At 49.2% G+C, this 18,876-nt stretch overlaps 1 protein-coding gene across 3 annotated transcripts in view; it reads right to left on the reverse strand.

The window, feature by feature from the left end:
* LOC144170792 (fibrillin-1-like) overlaps window positions 1-18,876 on the reverse strand; it is a 167,399-nt gene that overhangs the window by 62,036 nt on the left and 86,487 nt on the right. For all 3 annotated transcript variants that reach the window (XM_077700798.1, XM_077700799.1, XM_077700800.1), the window contains 15 exons: window positions 15,736-15,861; window positions 14,732-14,860; window positions 12,911-13,054; window positions 12,215-12,268; window positions 11,392-11,520; window positions 9,335-9,481; window positions 8,187-8,270; window positions 7,988-8,113; window positions 6,802-6,927; window positions 6,271-6,396; window positions 5,456-5,581; window positions 5,255-5,377; window positions 3,980-4,105; window positions 2,923-3,048; window positions 1,959-2,081 (listed from right to left, as the gene is read on the reverse strand). In XM_077700798.1, coding sequence (XP_077556924.1) covers window positions 1,959-2,081; window positions 2,923-3,048; window positions 3,980-4,105; window positions 5,255-5,377; window positions 5,456-5,581; window positions 6,271-6,396; window positions 6,802-6,927; window positions 7,988-8,113; window positions 8,187-8,270; window positions 9,335-9,481; window positions 11,392-11,520; window positions 12,215-12,268; window positions 12,911-13,054; window positions 14,732-14,860; window positions 15,736-15,861 — 1,815 coding nt within the window. The remainder of the gene's footprint in view (window positions 1-1,958; window positions 2,082-2,922; window positions 3,049-3,979; window positions 4,106-5,254; window positions 5,378-5,455; window positions 5,582-6,270; window positions 6,397-6,801; window positions 6,928-7,987; window positions 8,114-8,186; window positions 8,271-9,334; window positions 9,482-11,391; window positions 11,521-12,214; window positions 12,269-12,910; window positions 13,055-14,731; window positions 14,861-15,735; window positions 15,862-18,876) is intronic.

An 18,876-nucleotide genomic window follows, 5' to 3' on the forward strand; every position in this document is an offset into this window, starting at 1 on the left:
GGAAGTTAAGGTAAGAACACATTTACCCTGTCCCGCGGATGTCTTGTAGGTGAAAGAACGTGACTAAGCTACAACTGTACTGTGCAGTGTTCTTAATCAGAATGCTTCCTAACAACGACACCCTTTAAGCAAGAGAAATTTATTCTGAATGTTGGCATGTGTCTCGAGTGCCGTTCAGATTCCGCTCTAGCCATTGCTACTAGGGCTTAACAAGCGGGAAGCACCTTCGTCGAGATATACAGGCACTCTTGAACGAACCAGCGCTTACTCTGTACGTTGTACTTTAATAACGGTTATCACTACAATAGCATGCCCGGAAAAGTCGGCTACAGGCCGCGAAATGCCAAACAGGGTGTAAAATAATTACATAAAAACAAGGTTTTACATGCGCACACACTTACAACTTTGGGCCAGTGGTCCCTGTGCAGGGCGGCATCAGAAGACCGGACCAAAGGTTGGCACTCACTCGATGCATTCCGTGGAAAGAACTTTCGTAATCCCTCCCGTTCTCCTCACCTCCCCTTTCCCAAATAAATTTATCGAGTCATTCATTATTTTTTTCGTATATGAACTCGGTGCAGAGGCTCGGCATAGTTCTATTTCAGGAACGCAAATGACCTGATTTCACCGTGAGGGCCGGTACCTTGCCCATACCTAAACAATGTCACGATGTAACGAAAGAAGGTTGTCACCCGGTTATTTTAATTGCAATAAAATAGCAAATATTCCTACACTGTCACGCCACAACGCAAAAAAGAATAATTGGAAAAGGTGGATACCGATTTTTAGGTGGGTTCGCTACGCTCATGGATTGCGACTGTCTTACTTCACTTTGTTTACCGTACACGTGGTGTACAATGTGTTAGTATACGCCTCGAGCGCGGCCTGTAGGGGCGCCACTGAAATCCCCCTAGCGGCCCGTTTCGAAAGCAGGCGCGGGAGTCCCTGGCCCGCTCCCCCCTGTCGCCGTTGCTTTTGGGGCTCGTTCAAGACAGCGATTTACCATTTGTCCGCGTTCGAAATACCGAATAACGTGGAGCAGGCACTCTGTTTGCAAGTCTGGTGTGTTCACGAGAGTATAAACGTTTATGACGCGATCTTAGAAAGATCTATATGAGCGCCGGGCGTGTGTCACAGGCCGGCGTCCCAAAGCCAGCATTAGCATGCAGCTGATTGCAATTCCGCTGCCCTGAAATTTAGTGGCAGTGTCTCCGTAAGCAGTGTTTCCTCCGATGGTCATGTTGCGGCCATACACACTATGATGTAAATCGACTTTGTGCACTATAAAATCCAGCGGAGCACTCATACCTGACAGCACGCAAGTTACGCCTGCCAATATCACAGTATCACATATCAGATATTGGTGAGTACCCTGAACAAGCCAATGCGGCATAAATTTCGCAAACATTGTACCAAAGAAATACGATGGATAATGCAAAATTACACTCCGGAGTCAGCACACGGCGACAAATTTAATGCCGGGTCGTCTTGTCCCGAGGTGAGCGCTCGCTATAAGATTCATCTCTTACATTTGTCCTCCACGAGAAGCGCGAAGATGGGCTTATAGAGTAACCTAGCTCTTACAGTGCCAATATCAAGTCTAAACGAGGTGACAATAAATAGAATTCACTTGTGCTGACGTGTTCGAAGGTGACAGCGGTGATATGCTGCTGCCGTCGTCGACGCCCGCAAGAGCGGCCAAGAAGCGCGCAGAACCGCCTCCCCGGGTAGCTCTTACTGGCGTTCGAGCGCTCTACCAAGACGCAGCTGTTTTTTTAAGCGCCCTAAACGTGCAGTTAGCTTACAGACGTCACCTTAACAAGTTGTTTAGTGCGCGGAAAGGCAAAGAGAACCAAAACACTGCATGACCGCCTATCAGTCGCGCAGCGCTAATCCCGCAAACGCCGCGGAGAAGCGGCGGCAGGCGGCGCAGCGATCGCGAATCTCGAGGCGTATACCTTTGCACGTGACTCCGTCCCCTTGGAAGCCGTCGCGACACGCGCACTGGAATGATCCGTCCGTGTTGATGCAGTCGGCGAATTCGCTGCAGTCGTTGGCACCGTTCGCGCACTCATCATCGTCTGCAAAGATTCAGCCAGATGACGGTCTACAGCATGCACAAATTCCGTGCCTCAAAAATGTATCTGGGACATCGTTGAGACGCATATGTTTAGGGGATAGAAAGGTACGTTACACACATTTGCGGCTGTCTGTGGTATGCCAGAACCGACGCGAATGTTGAAAGCATGGTCGGTGTTTTGGCAATATGTCTCATGCAACACTTGAGATTTCAATAACTTATTTCTGTCTGCTGAAAAGCAAAGCTTAAAACAGCCTCTCTTGAGTTTATTCTTACTTTATTTCGTTCAAATTGGCACTACGCTCGGTACTTCGGTCCTCCTCCTCCGACGTACCCAATGGGCTGCATCCTGTCCCGACTTGTATTTTGAATGAAAGCAATGTTTCGTTATATGTCCAAATGAAGACGGCGGCTGCCTCCAGAATTGACAATACGCGCAGCATAGGGATACTTTTCAGTAAGCTTCACTGTTGCGTTAAAGAGTTTCTTGCGGACATATATTTCTGGACGGCTTCATTGCCAGGATGTTGCCGCAGCCGGATTTCAGCTTATCTTTAGCCGCGAACGCGGCGCCTCGTTGAAGTCGAGTCGCATGTGCTGATTCCTACCAATGGTTCTACAAAGAACGCGGCCTGTGTTACCAGTGGATTGAAATGATTGTGTAGCTTAACCTACAACTTCAGCGTCGAACACAGCACTAACTACATTCGACTCGTATTCATTGTGATATTACTTTTTCCTCTAGCTGGCCAAGACAAATAGAGAGTGAAGAGAGAATATCTCTGTGAAATGTGGCTGTTTAGCCTGAAAACAACGTCCACTAGGGAGCAAGTCAGACTCACCTGTGCAGTGCGTCTGGCCTTCCTTGACGGAGTAGCCAGGCTGGCAGCGGCATATGTAGGAGCCGACCGTGTTTTCGCACCTTCCGTACTTGCACAGGTTCGGGTTTCTCTCGCACTCGTCGTAGTCTTTGGAGGAAGGAAAAACGTGCGGGTGAGTTTTAGCGGCTCTACTGCCGCCAGCATAAAAGACAGCGCATTCACATTATCTTTTACATATAGGCCTAAACATGCATGCTTATATGCACGTTAAGGCAGACAAAAAGTTTCTAAACGGGTTCCGTTCTTGCTTAGAAGTAGTCTTAGAGTGAACTAGAGCTACAAACCATTGCATCTTTGCGCTTCGCTTGTTTTTAGCTTTTAGCTGTCGCTCGACAAAGGAAGTGTCGTGCACCCAAAACGATGTGAAATAGGAGTGCGCTAGTTCTCGCTGGTTGTTGAAGTAATTAAATGATTGCTACTTCAAGGTATAACCAGATCTAAGCAGCTTACTGCTTCAGTATATTGAAATTTGCGCTTGTTTCACAAAGTCGTATGCGTTTGCGCGAGTGTGGGATTGTGCATGCGCCGTCAAAAGTAATGAGAACACTGGCTCAAATTTTGCCGCTCTATGTGTCCTTGCATATTGGCGCGTGCGTATAAGGCTGGCTCAAAATTTAAGCACCACTTGGGATGCAATGACTACTGTAAAGAGACACTGCGGAAGCATTCTCCGGAACAATTGCTGTAAATATGTATGTATGTATTTATTGCACAAAAGAAAGAAAGAAAGGTCCACCAACAGGCGCAAATTGCCTCGCCTAGGGGCGGCCACCGGAACGCCTGCTGGTGTAGGGGAGGTGGGATAGGGAGGAAAGAGTACATAGGAATAGGGGGATAGGGTAGAGGGCTTACATAAATATGTAACACATTCTTTTGAAGGTAGTTGTACACACATGCGTCTGTGAGCGTATTTTGAAACTTTTTGCGCCAGGGAGAGTGGGAGCGTGTGGGGAGCAAAAAAGGCTCACGGGTGCTGGATTACGTAAACCCAAACAGAAGGGATTCCTTCTTTTCTCACCGACGCATCCCAGGCCGTCCCGCGCGGGCAGCAGTCCGTCCGTGCATGTGCAGGTGTAACCGCCCGGCGTGTTGCGGCACTTGCCGCCGTTACACGAGTCCAGACCACGAGAGCATTCGTCAATGTCTGGAAAATAAATGAATGCAGTCGGACCGTATGCACACGATACTCAAATCGATACTGATGCTTTTGTCATTATTTACCAGCGTACATAACACTGTCCTTAAGTATTTAGAGTCAAGAGCAACGCGAATATGGCCAAAGGGGCAAATAAACTAGCACAAAGCGTATGACCTTTTGTTTGTTTTACTTTACCGTCTAAAAATGTGTAGATTCACCAACAACGTTTTCGCAACCTTTAATAAACAAATAGTTAGGGAGACACAAGACGGGTGCAAATGAGGTTTTATGTGTAGCTGCACAAAAAGAACAAGAACAGAGAGCGCAAATGGCTCCGTTCACTAGGTTTATTGCCCGTTAATTGCACTTAACGGCGGAAAATAAAAATATAGTATTGACCACACGCTCCCTCCCCTTGATTCCACCTTGTGTTCCATACTGTGCCACTACAGACACACACGAAGAATATACCCCCCGCCCCACCGCTCCCTCCCAACACACCACGCCACCCTAAACGGCCACCTGCAAACTGAAACCTTCTATAATCACCCCATCCTACACCACATCTAGCCGTCCCTTTTCCCCTACAACTTCCCGCACTGTCACATACCTCTCACCACTTACCACCTTGTTTTCTCTTGTCCTCGCCACCCTAACCCCATCCCATCCCCCAACCCTGAGCAGTGGGAGGCCGAGCTGACCAGCTCGGCACCAGAGCGACGGCAAGCCCTGTTGCGACGGGCTCTGGACGCAGCTCGGATTGGCGGCCTCCTGGACTTGGGAGGCTGAGCACATCGTGGTGTCCACAATAAAAGTTTTGTTACTCCTCCCCCGTAGAAGGAAATCGCCGTAAAAGAAACGAAATGAAAAAAGGAGAGGCGCCCGAAGGCGGCCACCACAAGGTGCAAACGTCAGGATTGTCAATGACAAGCGTTCTTGTTCATGTTGAATCAATCGTGCTGTGCTTTTCCTCTTACCCCACTAATTTTCTCAGTAAAGGGAATAGTTATGTACACCCCTTCACGGAAATGAAGGGCCACACGGCATCAGGCCACTTACGCGGTCTGCCGAAGTCTATCGTCTCTCGGGTCTCTGCGTGACGTTTCCATACACGCTGCGCGAGAGGTGCAAGTGGAAGGAACTTGGTATACCGACCCGTGCAGCTGACGCCGTCCGGCAGAAGCTCGTATCCCGGCTCGCAGGCGCAGTGGAAGCTGCCCGGCGTGTTGGCGCAGAGGGACCTGCAGTTGCCCCGGTCGATGGCGCACTCGTCCACGTCTGCGTCGGCGGGCGCAAGAAAGGTGCTCGTCAGCGCCCTGCCGCCGCCGCCCCGCTGCGCGCAGTGCGGGCCGTTACCTTCGCAGCTGGACTGGAGCGTGTTCTGCTTGTAGCCGTGGTTGCAGATGCACTGGTACGCGCCCATCATGTTCTCGCAGATCCCGTTGGAGCAGATTCCACTGGTCCGGCTGCACTCGTCGATGTCTTGGGGCATGAAAGGCCGTCACGAGTTAATTGGTAACAGTGTGCACGTAGCGAAGCGTTTAAAATGCACCCTATGCTGTGTTTCACACAGGGAATGATCTTACCCTACCTCGGAAAGAACGGAAGAGTTGTGGTAAAAAAAAAGTTAGAGGGTCCTACGTAAAAAACCCACAGAAGAGTCTTTACGTCGTAACCTGCGTCGCAGGTTGTTAAAAACATTGCATGACGCTCTAGTAAAGTTCTCTATATTAGCTAAAACAATTGTTATCTTCTTTAGCGTTGACCAGGCACAAGATAGTTGCTGTAAGATATATTTTCAAGTTCGGTAACTGATGCTATCAAGCCAAATGTCCAGCACGAGCTTCATACAAGTATCTGAAAATGACCTGACACGACGATTCGATTTAAGAAGCTCATTACCACAGAAAATACGCACACTCACGCACACTAAAACATTTCAGCCTAATCTAATGTCTACTCAAAGGAAATTATCGTCTTCATAATAGTCGTCTTCGTTAGTGACTTAGAGGGGAGGCGTGTTGGTGCGACACTTGTGGGGTGACATGGTAATGATATCTCACATCAATCCTGGGCTTAACGCTGGCATTTGCTTTTTATTTTGCAGAGGGTGCGTTGAGCGCGCGCTGTTCTCGTGCAATGCGGAACAAGGTCCGCATGTGCGTGCATACCTTTGCACGCCTTTCCGTTGGGCGTGAGTTCGTGGCCAGGCGGGCAGACACAGTGGAACGAGCCCGGCGTGTTCACGCACGTTCCCCCTCTGCAGAGCCCCCTGTTCTGCGAACACTCGTCCACGTCTGCGAGGAATGACAGCGACGGCTTGAACGACCTTGCTCCCGAAATGGGTGGACTGGGTCGAAGCTTTCTCGTGGCAAAAGGGCAGCCAGGGACATGGTCACAGTGAAAAGGAACCACCACAAGACACGGATATGGACGAACTCGATGCCAAGTTTTTATGGAGATGATGTCGAAGTTAGTCTAAACTACAAATATTTGGGGATGTGTTGTCTCTCATTTTTCTATTGAGCCTTGAATTCCGTGTGGCTATTATTGTTTCGCTATCATTGCTTCCAGAGACGCCGTGAGCGTCTACGGGTGAGACGAAACAAGATGGTTAATCGGTAATAACGAAGGACTGTATAGCAAACAACGACCCATTTGGCCGGCCAATAACAGGCACGTATTTGCGTAAAAACACTTACCGCGACAGGCTTGCATGTTCATGAAGCTCTCGAAGCCATCTTGGCACTCGCAGAGGAACGAGCCGGCGGTGTTCTTGCAAGTGCCATTACCGCACACCCCGTGCGCAATGCTGCACTCGTCGATGTCTTGTGCCGGAAGAAAACAAAATGGGAAACAATACGCGACGCAGCAAATTAGTTTGAGACACTGCCGACTATAGAAAGGTTTTGTACCCTTGACCGCCAAAACACCGGCACAAGGCTTGCGGTTTTAGAACCACTGAGAATTTTCCTTGTTAATTTGTTTTAAGTCACTCCAATCATCAGCTGCAAATGCAGTGCCTTGCTGCAAAAAAGAAATTAGAATGTATGATTTTATGATTGATTGCTCGATTAAGGCATGAGAACATGTCCAACTTAAATTTCCGCAATGCTGATGAGATAAACCGAGTGGCGTAATCGTGCACATAGAGCATCCTCTCACAGAACACTGACACATACAGCATCGGCTTAGTGAATATATATTTATTTACATGGGGCAGTTTAGTATTCCAGGGGCGGAAAAGCGCAGTCTCCCACTCTGACCGCTACGCCTTTCTACGCGACGAGGGTACAGGGCTGAAGACCGTTCGCTGTGGCGGCTTATTGATCAATAGGTGGCTATGAGCTGTCTGTGCGATCCCTCCCTTCTGCAGATGGGGAGAAAGGGATGACGGGGTTTTATAAAGCCGAACTTGGGCCAAAGGGAGTGTGTCTGAGCGTTCGAGCTATGAAGATGCCGGAGAGACGAGGGGTCTTGTCCATGATTTCTAGGAAGATCTATATGCCCCCGTAGCTATAGGTATACTTGCAGTTTGAAAACTCTCCACTTCTCCAGCTTCTATGGCATTTCTGACGCCCGAGTGCCTCGGTTATACGCCTAGAGCACGCTCATCCTGTGCCTACGGGATACACTTTTGTGATGCATGTTTCACCTAACGCAAGCACTTAACCTTAAGCTTCTACAGTGAATAACCGGTACTCGCGATAAAAAACCGTAACACGCCCTGTGAGCTATAAGTTGACCACGTGGCCCCTTCCAGAGCAATAATTTTTCGTATATCGGAGCTGCTGTTAGTTTTGTCACTCGTTCGAAACTGCGAAAAACTGCCCCGGCCAGGGGCGTTTCAGACAGCGCGCGGATGTGCCGGTGGATGTGCCAACGCACCTGTGCAGTTGATGCCCTCCTGGTCAAGCGCGAACCCCTGGTTGCAGACGCACGTGAAACCGCCGATGGTGTTTTGGCAGCGGCCGCTCTGGCAGAGTTCGGGAAAGTAGGCGCACTCGTTCACGTCTGCGTGAACAGAAACGGCGTTATGCCCCAGCACCGCAGTGAACAGTGTCGTTCGGACGTGCTACGAGCCTACCGGCGATTGCGACGTCCACGACTCCAATGTCTCTGCCCGTGGGGCCGTAGCCGGGTCCCTTGGGGCACAGTTGACGGTGAGCCTCTGCGAGAGGAAACAGACGCACGCTGCTTACTATAACCGGCCATAACCGATGGTTGCTGAGACACAACTGCAGCCGTTTTCTGTAGAAAGCCCAACATTGCGCTGGGCTGACCTCTTATGTCCCTCTACCTCCTCTGTTAGAACCCCTCATAGAATGTACGTTAACCTCTCGATTTTATGCAGGGGGGGGGAAGGGGGGGTATAATAGCCATTTTTTAAAACTATGTGAAATTTTGGAGGTTGTTCTCTGGATCCTGCTCAGTATAGGTTCATTAGTAACACATGCTGCCACACAATAAAAATTTGTTTCTTAAGGCGTTGCTATTTCTTCTGCGCAGTTGTCTTTTTAAAATTCGATCTCGTTAAGAGTGCTGGCCCGAACTGCTATACAACACGTCACTAACTGAAGCAGTATTAACAGGGCTCAGTTTTATTTACCTGTGGAAGCAGAATCGCGAAATAACCAGCTTCCAAAACTCACTTAAGCGGGCGTCAGTTTTATGCTTCGAGCAGTGCAGGGGTTCTTATTTTTTCCGGAATAAAACAAAATTATATAGACGGGCTAGCATTGGCGTGACAAGGTGGAATGGTCCTCCCAACTGACCGTTATTTTCTGTGTGCGTCATGGGGAAAACCAAGCAGACATTGAGGATCAAAGGAGAGAAGACAGCAAAGGGGAAAAAAGTCCTTTCTCGTAATATCCAGCTACGATGCGACACCGGACACTCTCGCCGCATAGGTGGTGTGATTAGCGGAATGAGAGAGCTGTCAATGTGAGTCGGTAGCACGTGAAATAGATTTGACAATCAGAACTGCAAAAGGCCAGTAACCTATACCTACAGTCAGAGAGGACCTAGAAGATAGGGCTTAATCTGAGTTATGAACGCGTGAACATTTGAACTTGCAGACGAATGCACGCAGTTAAGAACAAGGTTTTGTGTTGAAGGTCTGATCTATATTCAGCTAAGGTACTGGACTTTTCTCTATAAACGTGGAATTACACATCCATAAACAAAATGAAGGGAAGTTGAAGTGGCGTCTTTTCCCCCCACACGATTCCTCACCTGTTCCGGGTCTGGGGCAGCTTTCACATGCGTGTCCCCAGGCCTTGCCTAGGGTGCAGCAACACACGGCCTTCGAGAAGAGTCCGTAAAGGCCACGGGTGCACCGACCATCTTTGAACGACACGTAGCACGTCTCTTCGCGCAAGTCTGCGTGGGTCGGAGTGGAGGACAGTGAATTAGTGCGCGCGAACTTCTAAGAAGCTTGTAATCAAAGCAGCGGTCAAGTGGTTTGCCTTCTAAGCTCTTATTTCTTTTTTTTTTTGCAAAGTTGTTTTTATGATACTAATGTTTTATGATGCTTTATGATTTTTGATATTATCCTTGATATGAAATTAACCATGGCGCATGCGGGACTGGTGCAGTCGTTGGCTCACGACCCTATACCCGAATAAATGCAACACTGTTTTCTCCGCCGCCCCGTCCCCCTCATCTCCTCTTATAAAATCGGTAACGTTTTGGTGGAAAATGTCAACTTTTATAAATACTTTAGAGTCACTCTAAGCAACCATTTAACAAGGCGCGCGCATATTACCGACATTACACCATCGGCAAACAAATAACGGATCACACGGTTTCTTAAAACGGCCATGAGCCCCCGTATGTAAAACTGCTAGCCTGCAAATCTTTAATTCGTACCCAACTTGAATACGCATCGTCTGTCTGGACTCCTCACCAAGCATGTTTAACCAACGCGCTTGAATCCGTCCAGAATCCAGCAGCTAGATTTATTCATTCCTCATGTTTGTACAACGTGAGCGTTTCATCCCCTTAAAGATGAATCCGATCTTTTAAACCTTCTTATTCATCGCCGAATCGCCAGCCTCAGTTTGTTCCATAAATTCTATGACAGTTCGCTCGACCACCCACCATATAGTTTGCCTCCTGCCCGCATATATCGCCGCACCGCTCCTTCTTTTAGGGGCGAAGCTCCTTAGGGCGTGGGTCTGTCCATCCTCGACGTATGTATGTAGCCACCTCTAGTTTAGTTCTTGGATTGTTTACTAGATGGCGTGGCTACCTCTAGTTTAGTTCTTGGATTGTTTACTAGATGGCGGTACTTGTATATGATGAAAAGATGCGCTTGGATTGTTTACTAGATGGCGTGGCTACCTCTAGTTTAGTTCTTGGATTGTTTACTAGATGGCGGGGAGCGTTGTAATAAAATCCGTTCGCTGTTGGCGCGCGCTCGGAGTCACCCGATGGATAAGGCTGCAGATATGCGAGCCCGCGAGGCAGATGCGCTCCGTGAAGCTGCGCGACGCCGCCGCCAAGATCCTGCCGTACGAGAGCGGGAGGCCGAAGCGTGTCGTCTGGCTGCGCGACGACGCCGCCAAGATCACAGCGTTCGAGAACGAGAGGCCCAAGCGTCACGGCAATGGCGCGAGGACCCTGCCGTACGCGAAGCGGCACGGCTGCGGCGCGAAGAGGATCTCCAAAACGTCAGAGAACGGGAAGCGGCGAGAAAGCGCGCGTATCGGCAGGCAGACCCCGATGCAGTGAGAGCTCGTGAGGCGTCTGCAAAACGCATCAGGCGAGCTTAGCCCCAAGGTGCCGACGCGCGGTTTAAGCGAGACTTTCTAGACGCTACGTTCGGACACAGATGTAGTGGGCGAACTTTCACTGAAGAGTCACGGTTTTACCGATGATTTCCCCTCAGGAGCTTCGCCCACTCATCATCATTCACCCCGTGGATATGCTGTGAATTTTTTTATTGCGTCCGGCAAAGTGCCCACTCCACGACATTTGCCGTCTCATTCTTTCATCGCGTAGCCCCCGACTGGAACGGCATTTCCGCTCTTCTTTATGTACAGCTTTGAGTTTAGGCAAGGAAAGGGGGCACCAAAGGACGCTATATTTCAATAGCCTCGAGCCTCCTGAATCAACGCTCAGAAACCGCTTGAAAGAAGAAAATACCGTTAAGAAATTGAGATCCCACGTCTGGTGTTTTGTAAACAGGAGCGCGTAACTAAATCGTTTCTTTTTCATAGACCAGGAAAGGAAATAGCAGAATATATGAGGACGTACGGAATGCAAATGGGAGCCCTGTTTGGACGCACCTATGCATCGTGTTCCAGCGGCGTCCAAGGACAGGCCAGTGGGGCAGTTGCACTGGTACGAACCCAGGGTGTTGACACAGAGCCCTCCTCCGCGGCAGATGCCAGGGTAGAGCTCGCACTCGTTGATGTCTGCGGGCGCCGGGGTTGGGATAAGATTAAAAGGAAAAACGGACACTGTGGCGGTCATTTGCTGTAGCATGTCGATCTTTTCTAATGGGTGGCATTTCCGTAACAGCCTGTTACAAAAGATGGCCACCAAACGATGACAAGTGCAAGCAAAGGAAAGCAAAGCAGGACGCGAAAGTGAAACACAATAACATAGATTAGGCATAAGAACACGGAAGATCGAAATATGTTGTACGAATGAAAACGTACCTGCGTATTGATGTTAAGTTGGTGTTTTGAGGCGTTCAGTCACACTCCTAGGACCTACATCAAGACCAGCTATGACTTCATCTCATTTAGATGACGAGCAGAAAAAGTTGCGTACCGGAATTCGTACATGCAATGACATGTTCTTTGTTAGGTGGCTGACCATCCTCTCTCGAAAGCGAACCAGACAGCACAAATCTTGCCTGCTTACGTGCGCAAAGTGATATCCTCACTCACTCACTCACTCACTCACTCACTCACTCACTCACTCACTCACTCACTCACTCACTCACTCACTCACTCACTCACTCACTCAATAAATAAATAAATAAATAAATAAATAAATAAATAAATAAATAAATAAATAAATAAATAAATAAATAAATAAATAAATAAATAAATAAATAAATAAAATCAACCAATCAATGCCTTTCCCGGCACAGCCACTTACCCGTGCATGTGATCCCGTCGACAGATGCTTGTCCCCGGGGACATTTGTGCCCTCCTGAACGGTCGAGACATTAGAGGCAATTACATAGACGAATGCACTTAACACTCCGGGCCGTGAAGAAGTGAGCTAGAAGCGTTAGAGCGTATGTGCGTCGTCTTTCGTCTTAAATACTACGCTAATCTGCCGTAAATAAAGCACTTGCCAAAACTTGAAGCTGTTAGTGAACATTTTTGCAACTTTTTACTTGAAAGAGTTAGTTGGCGCAAACCGTATTATTTAAAGGTGGCTGTATAGATAATAGCCATTACAGCTTCTAGCCGATGATGTGCGTTTGCAAAGTACAGAATTCTAAAAGAGCAATAGCTACGCTACGGGTATCGCGAAGAGTAGCAGGGAATTTTAAAACTTATTCCACCTTTCTTTTTATTAGAGGGTGGCGTGGCCTCCATCAGGCAACTGGTTTGCCTCTAGCCATGTCCCCCAAGGCAATGTTTTTACAATATTGTCTTGAATAAACTTGAACTTGAACTTCGTTAGTGTTTACTTTGACTAACATGTTCGCGCACACAGAGAGTTCAGACAAACTTCCAGCTTGTACTCCAGGAAATAAAAGACCTTTTATTCCGGCTTTAAGGCAAGAAAAGTGAAGTTGTTGTGCAGACATAAATCAGCTGTGGTGAAACGGACAAGACTCACCCCTGTCGGCCGTGCAGAGCTGGCAGGGGCTTCCCCAGGCCTTGCCCACCGAGTTGCAGCACTCGGAGCGCAGCATGCTCCTCTTCACGTCGTTCTCGCACTGGCCGTCCCTCACCGTCAGCCAGCACAAACCCTTGCGGTTGTCTGTAAGGGACAGAACAACGGACCGAGTGAGGGGAGGAATAGCAAAGCGCAGGAGCGCCGAGGAAGGACTGACGAGGGAAAGCTCTCCAGCTGCCAATTGAATCTAGGCGCGTTGCTCCTTGAGTGATTTGCATGCAGCCCTAATTCAGGGAGCAAAGGTTCCGCCTACCTTGAGCGCCCTGCTCAGCCCGAGGGCCTTAAAGCAATGCGGGCGGTGTCAGGGTTAGTGCTAATATTGGATGCACACGCGAATGATAGCACGACCCGTTACTCGACAAGTTATGGGGGGCTGCGAGGGAGAAACTTCTGGCAACAACTTCAAGGCCAATACAGAGGGAAGCTACTGCGCAATAACAATGACAACAACCCCGAAGAGACTTCCTGTCGGTGTTTACTGTTCCAAACTAAAAATAAAAATGAGTTTCGCTACCATGTCAAGCCACGAGGGATAGCTCTGGTAATGTTATTTCTGATCTGATGGTGCGAATCAGGCCATTACAACAGAATAACCAGTGTAAGTGTTCGTAGGTAACCAGACAGCTCATTTTGTGCACTGAGGGACTTTATTACAACCTTAAGGTAAATTACCAGGCCAGGTATCGCAACACGTAGGATGTGTGAGCATGCATGCCCTGATGCGGACACACGGCGATAATGAAGAATTCAAACAGCGTCGTGACATCACCTCAATGTGCGTCCATGTAAGAACCACGATGCCGTAGTGGCCATAGCTTGCTCACTTCCCGACTTCTCCGTGAGGTGCTGACTTCAAGAGATTGCAAGGCCAAGCCAACGAGATGACACGTATGCCATTCTTATAACTCGTCACATGGCCCCACAAGAAATGGTTATCCTAGAGAAAAGCCATTTAAAGTGCCTAGTAGCGATACTTGCTTTTGAAGACGCTATATCACAGCGGAGTGGCTACTGTCGGTTGTTGTAATTTGTTTATGAAAATAAATGCATTACAGCAGTGACAACGATTCCGTACTTAGTTGCCATAGGACGTATTTGCGACCATGCGGGGCACAAGTGTATGATAGCATTTCTGGAACTTTATCTGTATCAATTTTAACCTGCTTTCTGAAGCATGAAAATGCATATTCCGCGTCTATCGTTCACCACTTGTGCTTCTTTAGCTTAATATGTGACTCTTTCAGATCTGAGGGCATGTTGGAAGCAGCGCGTCTACTAGACCACAGCACAACTTTGTTTTCAGCGCACCAGCGGAGCCATTCAATGGCCGTTTGGGCGATATATGACTTATTTGGCACGTTTTACTTATTGACACAGGAGACAAAGGGTTTATTTATCCTTCCTCCCTACGCTAACGAATTCAGAACCAAGGGACACACAACAGCCACAGAAAGGAAGGCGTAGCGCTTTACCTGTACACCACGAAGCGTTTTCTCTGCGCTGTTATAACAGTAACAATTTTAAATGTATGTATATTGAAGTCCTTTTATTTCGTCTCTTCAGCTAAGCCAATTCAGGTAGGTACTCGTCCTGTTAATTTTTCTGGTTTTTGTACATTTTGTTGGGTCCACAGCTTTGTTTCGCCTGCCGGGATAGAAACTGTCCTTGCCCACGACGGGTTAAAATAGGCAACAACTAACGGGAACACGCGAGGTGAGTCAAGGGTAAGGCGCGTGGCCGTCCTGGGCGATTGAGTCTCACCGATGCAGACATGCCTCGAGGCGTCCAGCGTGGTACCGGGAGGACAGTCGCAGTGGTAGCTGCCAGGGGTGTTGACGCACGTGCCGCCTACGCACACGTCCTTGCCAGAGTTCAGGCACTCGTCCACATCTGCAAAGCACGTGCCAAGGCACCAGGCAGGGTAAACCGCCCTGACGTAGCAGCAGCAGGCAATCTGCTGTGCTATCATCTTCTCCAAACGATGAAAGAGGCGACGTATTTCCTGCCCTGGGAAACCCCGCTCCTGGGGAAACCCCACGTCCTGCTTGCATCACGTTATCTGCACTTGGAGCTGATGGCGTCTTTTCCAGGGATATTGAAACTTTGAACGTTTTTTTCTCATGTCTCGTATTTCTCGACGCACTCGCCACGGCTCACCGTTGTGAATAATCAGCAACTACGCCAAGCACAGTAACGCTAAAAAATGTTACACGCCAGTCGATTTTAAGTCACGTATGCCATGATTAAAGCTTCGCGTTACATCGATTCCCGCCTCTGCGTGGGATACGCCAGTTATTTAAGTGGATCCTGTATGCTGTCTTGGCGGCGCAGATGGTTCACACTCTTCGTGAGTAAAAAATATTGTTCTCGTTTGACTCACAGATGCTTTGGATGGTGATTTAGAACGCAAAATTGTGTTCAATATGAACTATGGCCCCACTTTGTTAGCTGGGTGGTGAAAAAGTGTTGCCACAGTTGATATTACTCGCAATTCCAGGCGTCCAAAAGCCTCCCTGGACAGAAAAGTTCTTGGTTAGTTCCCGTCGATATGCCACCATTAGGCATTGGAACGAAAAACGACAGCTTGTAAAAGTTAGGCGTTTTTAAACCGCAAGCAGAACTCAAGTAAACCGCAAAACACGGGTAAAAATTGTGCCCGTAGTTTGGGACCGAAAAGAGCGCGGTGTAGCTATGCAGAGCAGAAGACCCATCTCCTGCTTCTGTTCACAGCTATAATTGGCATCGGATAGTAGGTGTGCCACCACCTTCGCAGGCGCTGGTGTGAGTGTTGTGCCTGTAGCCGGTCGGGCACGTGCACTGGTGGCTCCCCGGGGTGTTGCGGCACAGGCCGTTCTCGCACAGCAGCAGGTTGACCTTGCACTCGTTGATGTCTGCAATGAACAAAGCCGGGCAAGCGGAACATCAGGTACAACCTGTGAAGACAGCCCCACTGAACAGTGGGCAGACAAGCGCACGCGCACGAAAATATCATGTTTAATCTATGAACGTACATTTACCATCGCATCCTCATAAATAACCATACAGCTTTCAATAAACCAGTTGGTAGTTTTGTTTTTTCACTGTCCTCATCCCTCGTCCAAATATGCAGCGCACGTTAACATTCAATTCAAGGCACTGCTCGTCGACGAAATTCGGTGAACCAGAAAAGTCTAGCGGATAGGGCGATAGCAGCACCCAGCGCCGCGGAGGTTTTCTGGACCGAGGAGACCTACCGCCTCGGACCTGCGAGGACCAAGTCCAGCTAGTTTTTTTTTAGGAAATAAACATTTATTTCATTCATTCACTGTTGGACTTCCGTAACTTCTGGGTGGTGATTTTTTTGGCAGACAACTTGCGAATACGCTGTTTACTGATGTCGTGGTCGTGTAATAGCTTCACAGTTGCCAAGAGGTGTCATGTACGCAAGCGAACGCTGAATTTCCGCTCTATTGTGCAGTCGACTACATCTAATACACCCCATGCTCAATTTATTATTCAGGCAATTTTGTTACGATATGAATAAAAAGAGCACGCACATTCTTACAGAACATTTCCCAGTCGAAGCTGTCAATAAGGCTCGGTTCCCAGATGTCAGTCACGGAGTTTGAAAGGAAACAACTTTTTTCGGCGCTGTCATAATTATGGAGGAATTTGTCGGGCTCAAGAATTCATTAGGTGCCTATTTGATTATTGTTATGGTTATGGTTATTTTTATTTTTATTTAATAGCTATTTCTGAAACTTGGTTGTGCCCTGATATCCTGTCCACTGATTATTTCCCTCAAAATTACCATGTATATCATAGTGATCGTGCCTTAACGGGAACTAGCAAAAAGGGGGTGGGGTCCTTCTTGCCGTCGACAAATCTCTCCTGTGTGTGCTACGTAGTGATATTGAGACCACAGATGTGTATTTATGGATTGAAATTCATCTCTCTAAAACTGAAAAATTTCTAGTTGGTGTTTGTAAGGTTTGACCAGGGAGGTCGTCGCACTGCGGGCGCCCCCCCCAGCGACGGACACGCGGAGGCGGCCGTCACCCTTCGGAGTGCCGCTGACAATTAGGCCGTCTCGACGCATGGCGCCTACGGAAACGAGCAGGGTCGTGTCCGGCGCGGGACAAAAAGGGCGCCGCTCCCTTTGACAAGTTTGGCGGCGACGACTACGTGTGGAGGTTCTCCGAACGCACCTTGCTCGGTCGGGGAGTATTGTACCCGGCCTTGCCGTTTCTTGTTTTTTTTTACCTTTCCCCTTCCCTCACCGAGGGTATTTATGTCGAGCCCGGCGAGAGGATGGGGGTCTTTTTGCTCTGAACTTCCCGCAGGTCAAGGGGACAGTCCCGCCTGCGCCGGCTAGACACCGGCAAACTTCTAAGCCCCACTGCGGGCTACATCTGCTCCCGTTGTATATGCCTTGTAAATATTTCCTGTACATAAACTGTACATAGCTTGGACATCGGAGTCTGCCTCGTCCCTCACGGCGACACGAGACACCGCGGTGCATTCCTGGGTACGGAGAAGACCTGAAAATTACTGGCGCAGTCGACAAAACAGGAATCACCAAACGCTCGAGTCCACTTGCGAGGACAACGAGAACGAGAGGAGCAGCGCTCAACGAGAGAGTCCCGGCCGTTCCTTCCGGGGGAGCACACGTACGGCTCGAATCTACAGCCCCCCAGCCTCACCAGGAGACAGCGCAGGGAGTCGGCGCGAGCATTTCACCTCCGGGGGCGAGTAGCAAGATCGTCGGTGGGTCGTCATCCACAGCAGTTCGAGTCCATCAAAAGAACTCCCGGGCTCCACCGAAGGGGCAAGGAAGAGAGACGGCACGAGCGTCACACCCTCGGCGGCGGAGCGGCAAGATCTTCTGCAGAACGACGCCCACCCAGCGACAACGCGGAGCGATCAACCACCACCGATTCAACTAGGCACCACCGGCTCCGGGTGAGTCCCCTGGTTGGCACTTCTGCCGCACTCTTTGTTGCCTGAGCCGGCCCAATTGGATGGAAACACGCTTTGCGCACCTAAATCCTGACAAACGTCCTAGAAAGATGGGGAACGAGAACGGGGAGAACGGTGACGACCAGAACAAGGAAGCGTCCGCTTCTTCCACTGAAGCGGTCATTCCTCTTACCGATAAGCAGATGGATTTTCAACTCAAAATGGCCGAGATGAAGCTGAAAACCGTAGAGGCGCAAGTATTGCTCGCCCAAACTAAGAGCGACGCCGCGTCACGAGTGCGAGACGATGTGAGCGAGGCGGAATCTCAGAGCAGTCCCATGAGTCTGAGGCATTATGCTAAACTGCTAGCTGGTACCTTTCCCAAGTTTCCAACCGACAGCGAAGTGCCTATCTGGTTCGAATCAGCGGAGAGCGCACTGGAGGCTTATGAGGTTCCAAAGGAGTTGTGGGGGCAGATTGTTTTCCCTATGATTTCTGAGCGGGTGGCATATTTGTCAACACGTCTGACTCCGTCCCAACACCGAGATTATGACGCGTTAAAGAAGATCGTACTTGACGAGTTGAAGTTGTCAGCGGCAGAGTATCAAAGGCGCTTCCTTGCGGCCACTAGGCGACGGACTGAGACATGGAGGTCATTCGCAACGCGACTGCAAAGCTACCTCAACTTTTATGTGGAGGCGCGAAAAATCTCATCCTTCGAGCAGCTTCTTGATCTACTCGTAGCGGACCAGATAAAAACTGTCCTAACGGATGAGGCAGCCAAGTACGTTAAACTGCGTGAAGGCGAAAATTGGTTTAAGGCCAGTGAGCTAGCCCCTCTGCTTCAAACGTTCGAGGAAGCAGCAGGTGAAGGCAGCGCGTGTAGAAGGTCCGGCAGTTCCGACAAAGCCGATCTGGAGGGGGGCAGACAAAAGGCTGGAAGGGACACAAAGCAGGGAAAAGGCAAG

The sequence above is a fragment of the Haemaphysalis longicornis genome, unplaced genomic scaffold (genome assembly GCF_048455015.1).
Source record: "Haemaphysalis longicornis isolate Haplotype H1 unplaced genomic scaffold, Haemaphysalis longicornis Haplotype H1 scaffold_2, whole genome shotgun sequence".
Taxonomy (NCBI): Eukaryota; Metazoa; Arthropoda; class Arachnida; order Ixodida; family Ixodidae; genus Haemaphysalis; species Haemaphysalis longicornis.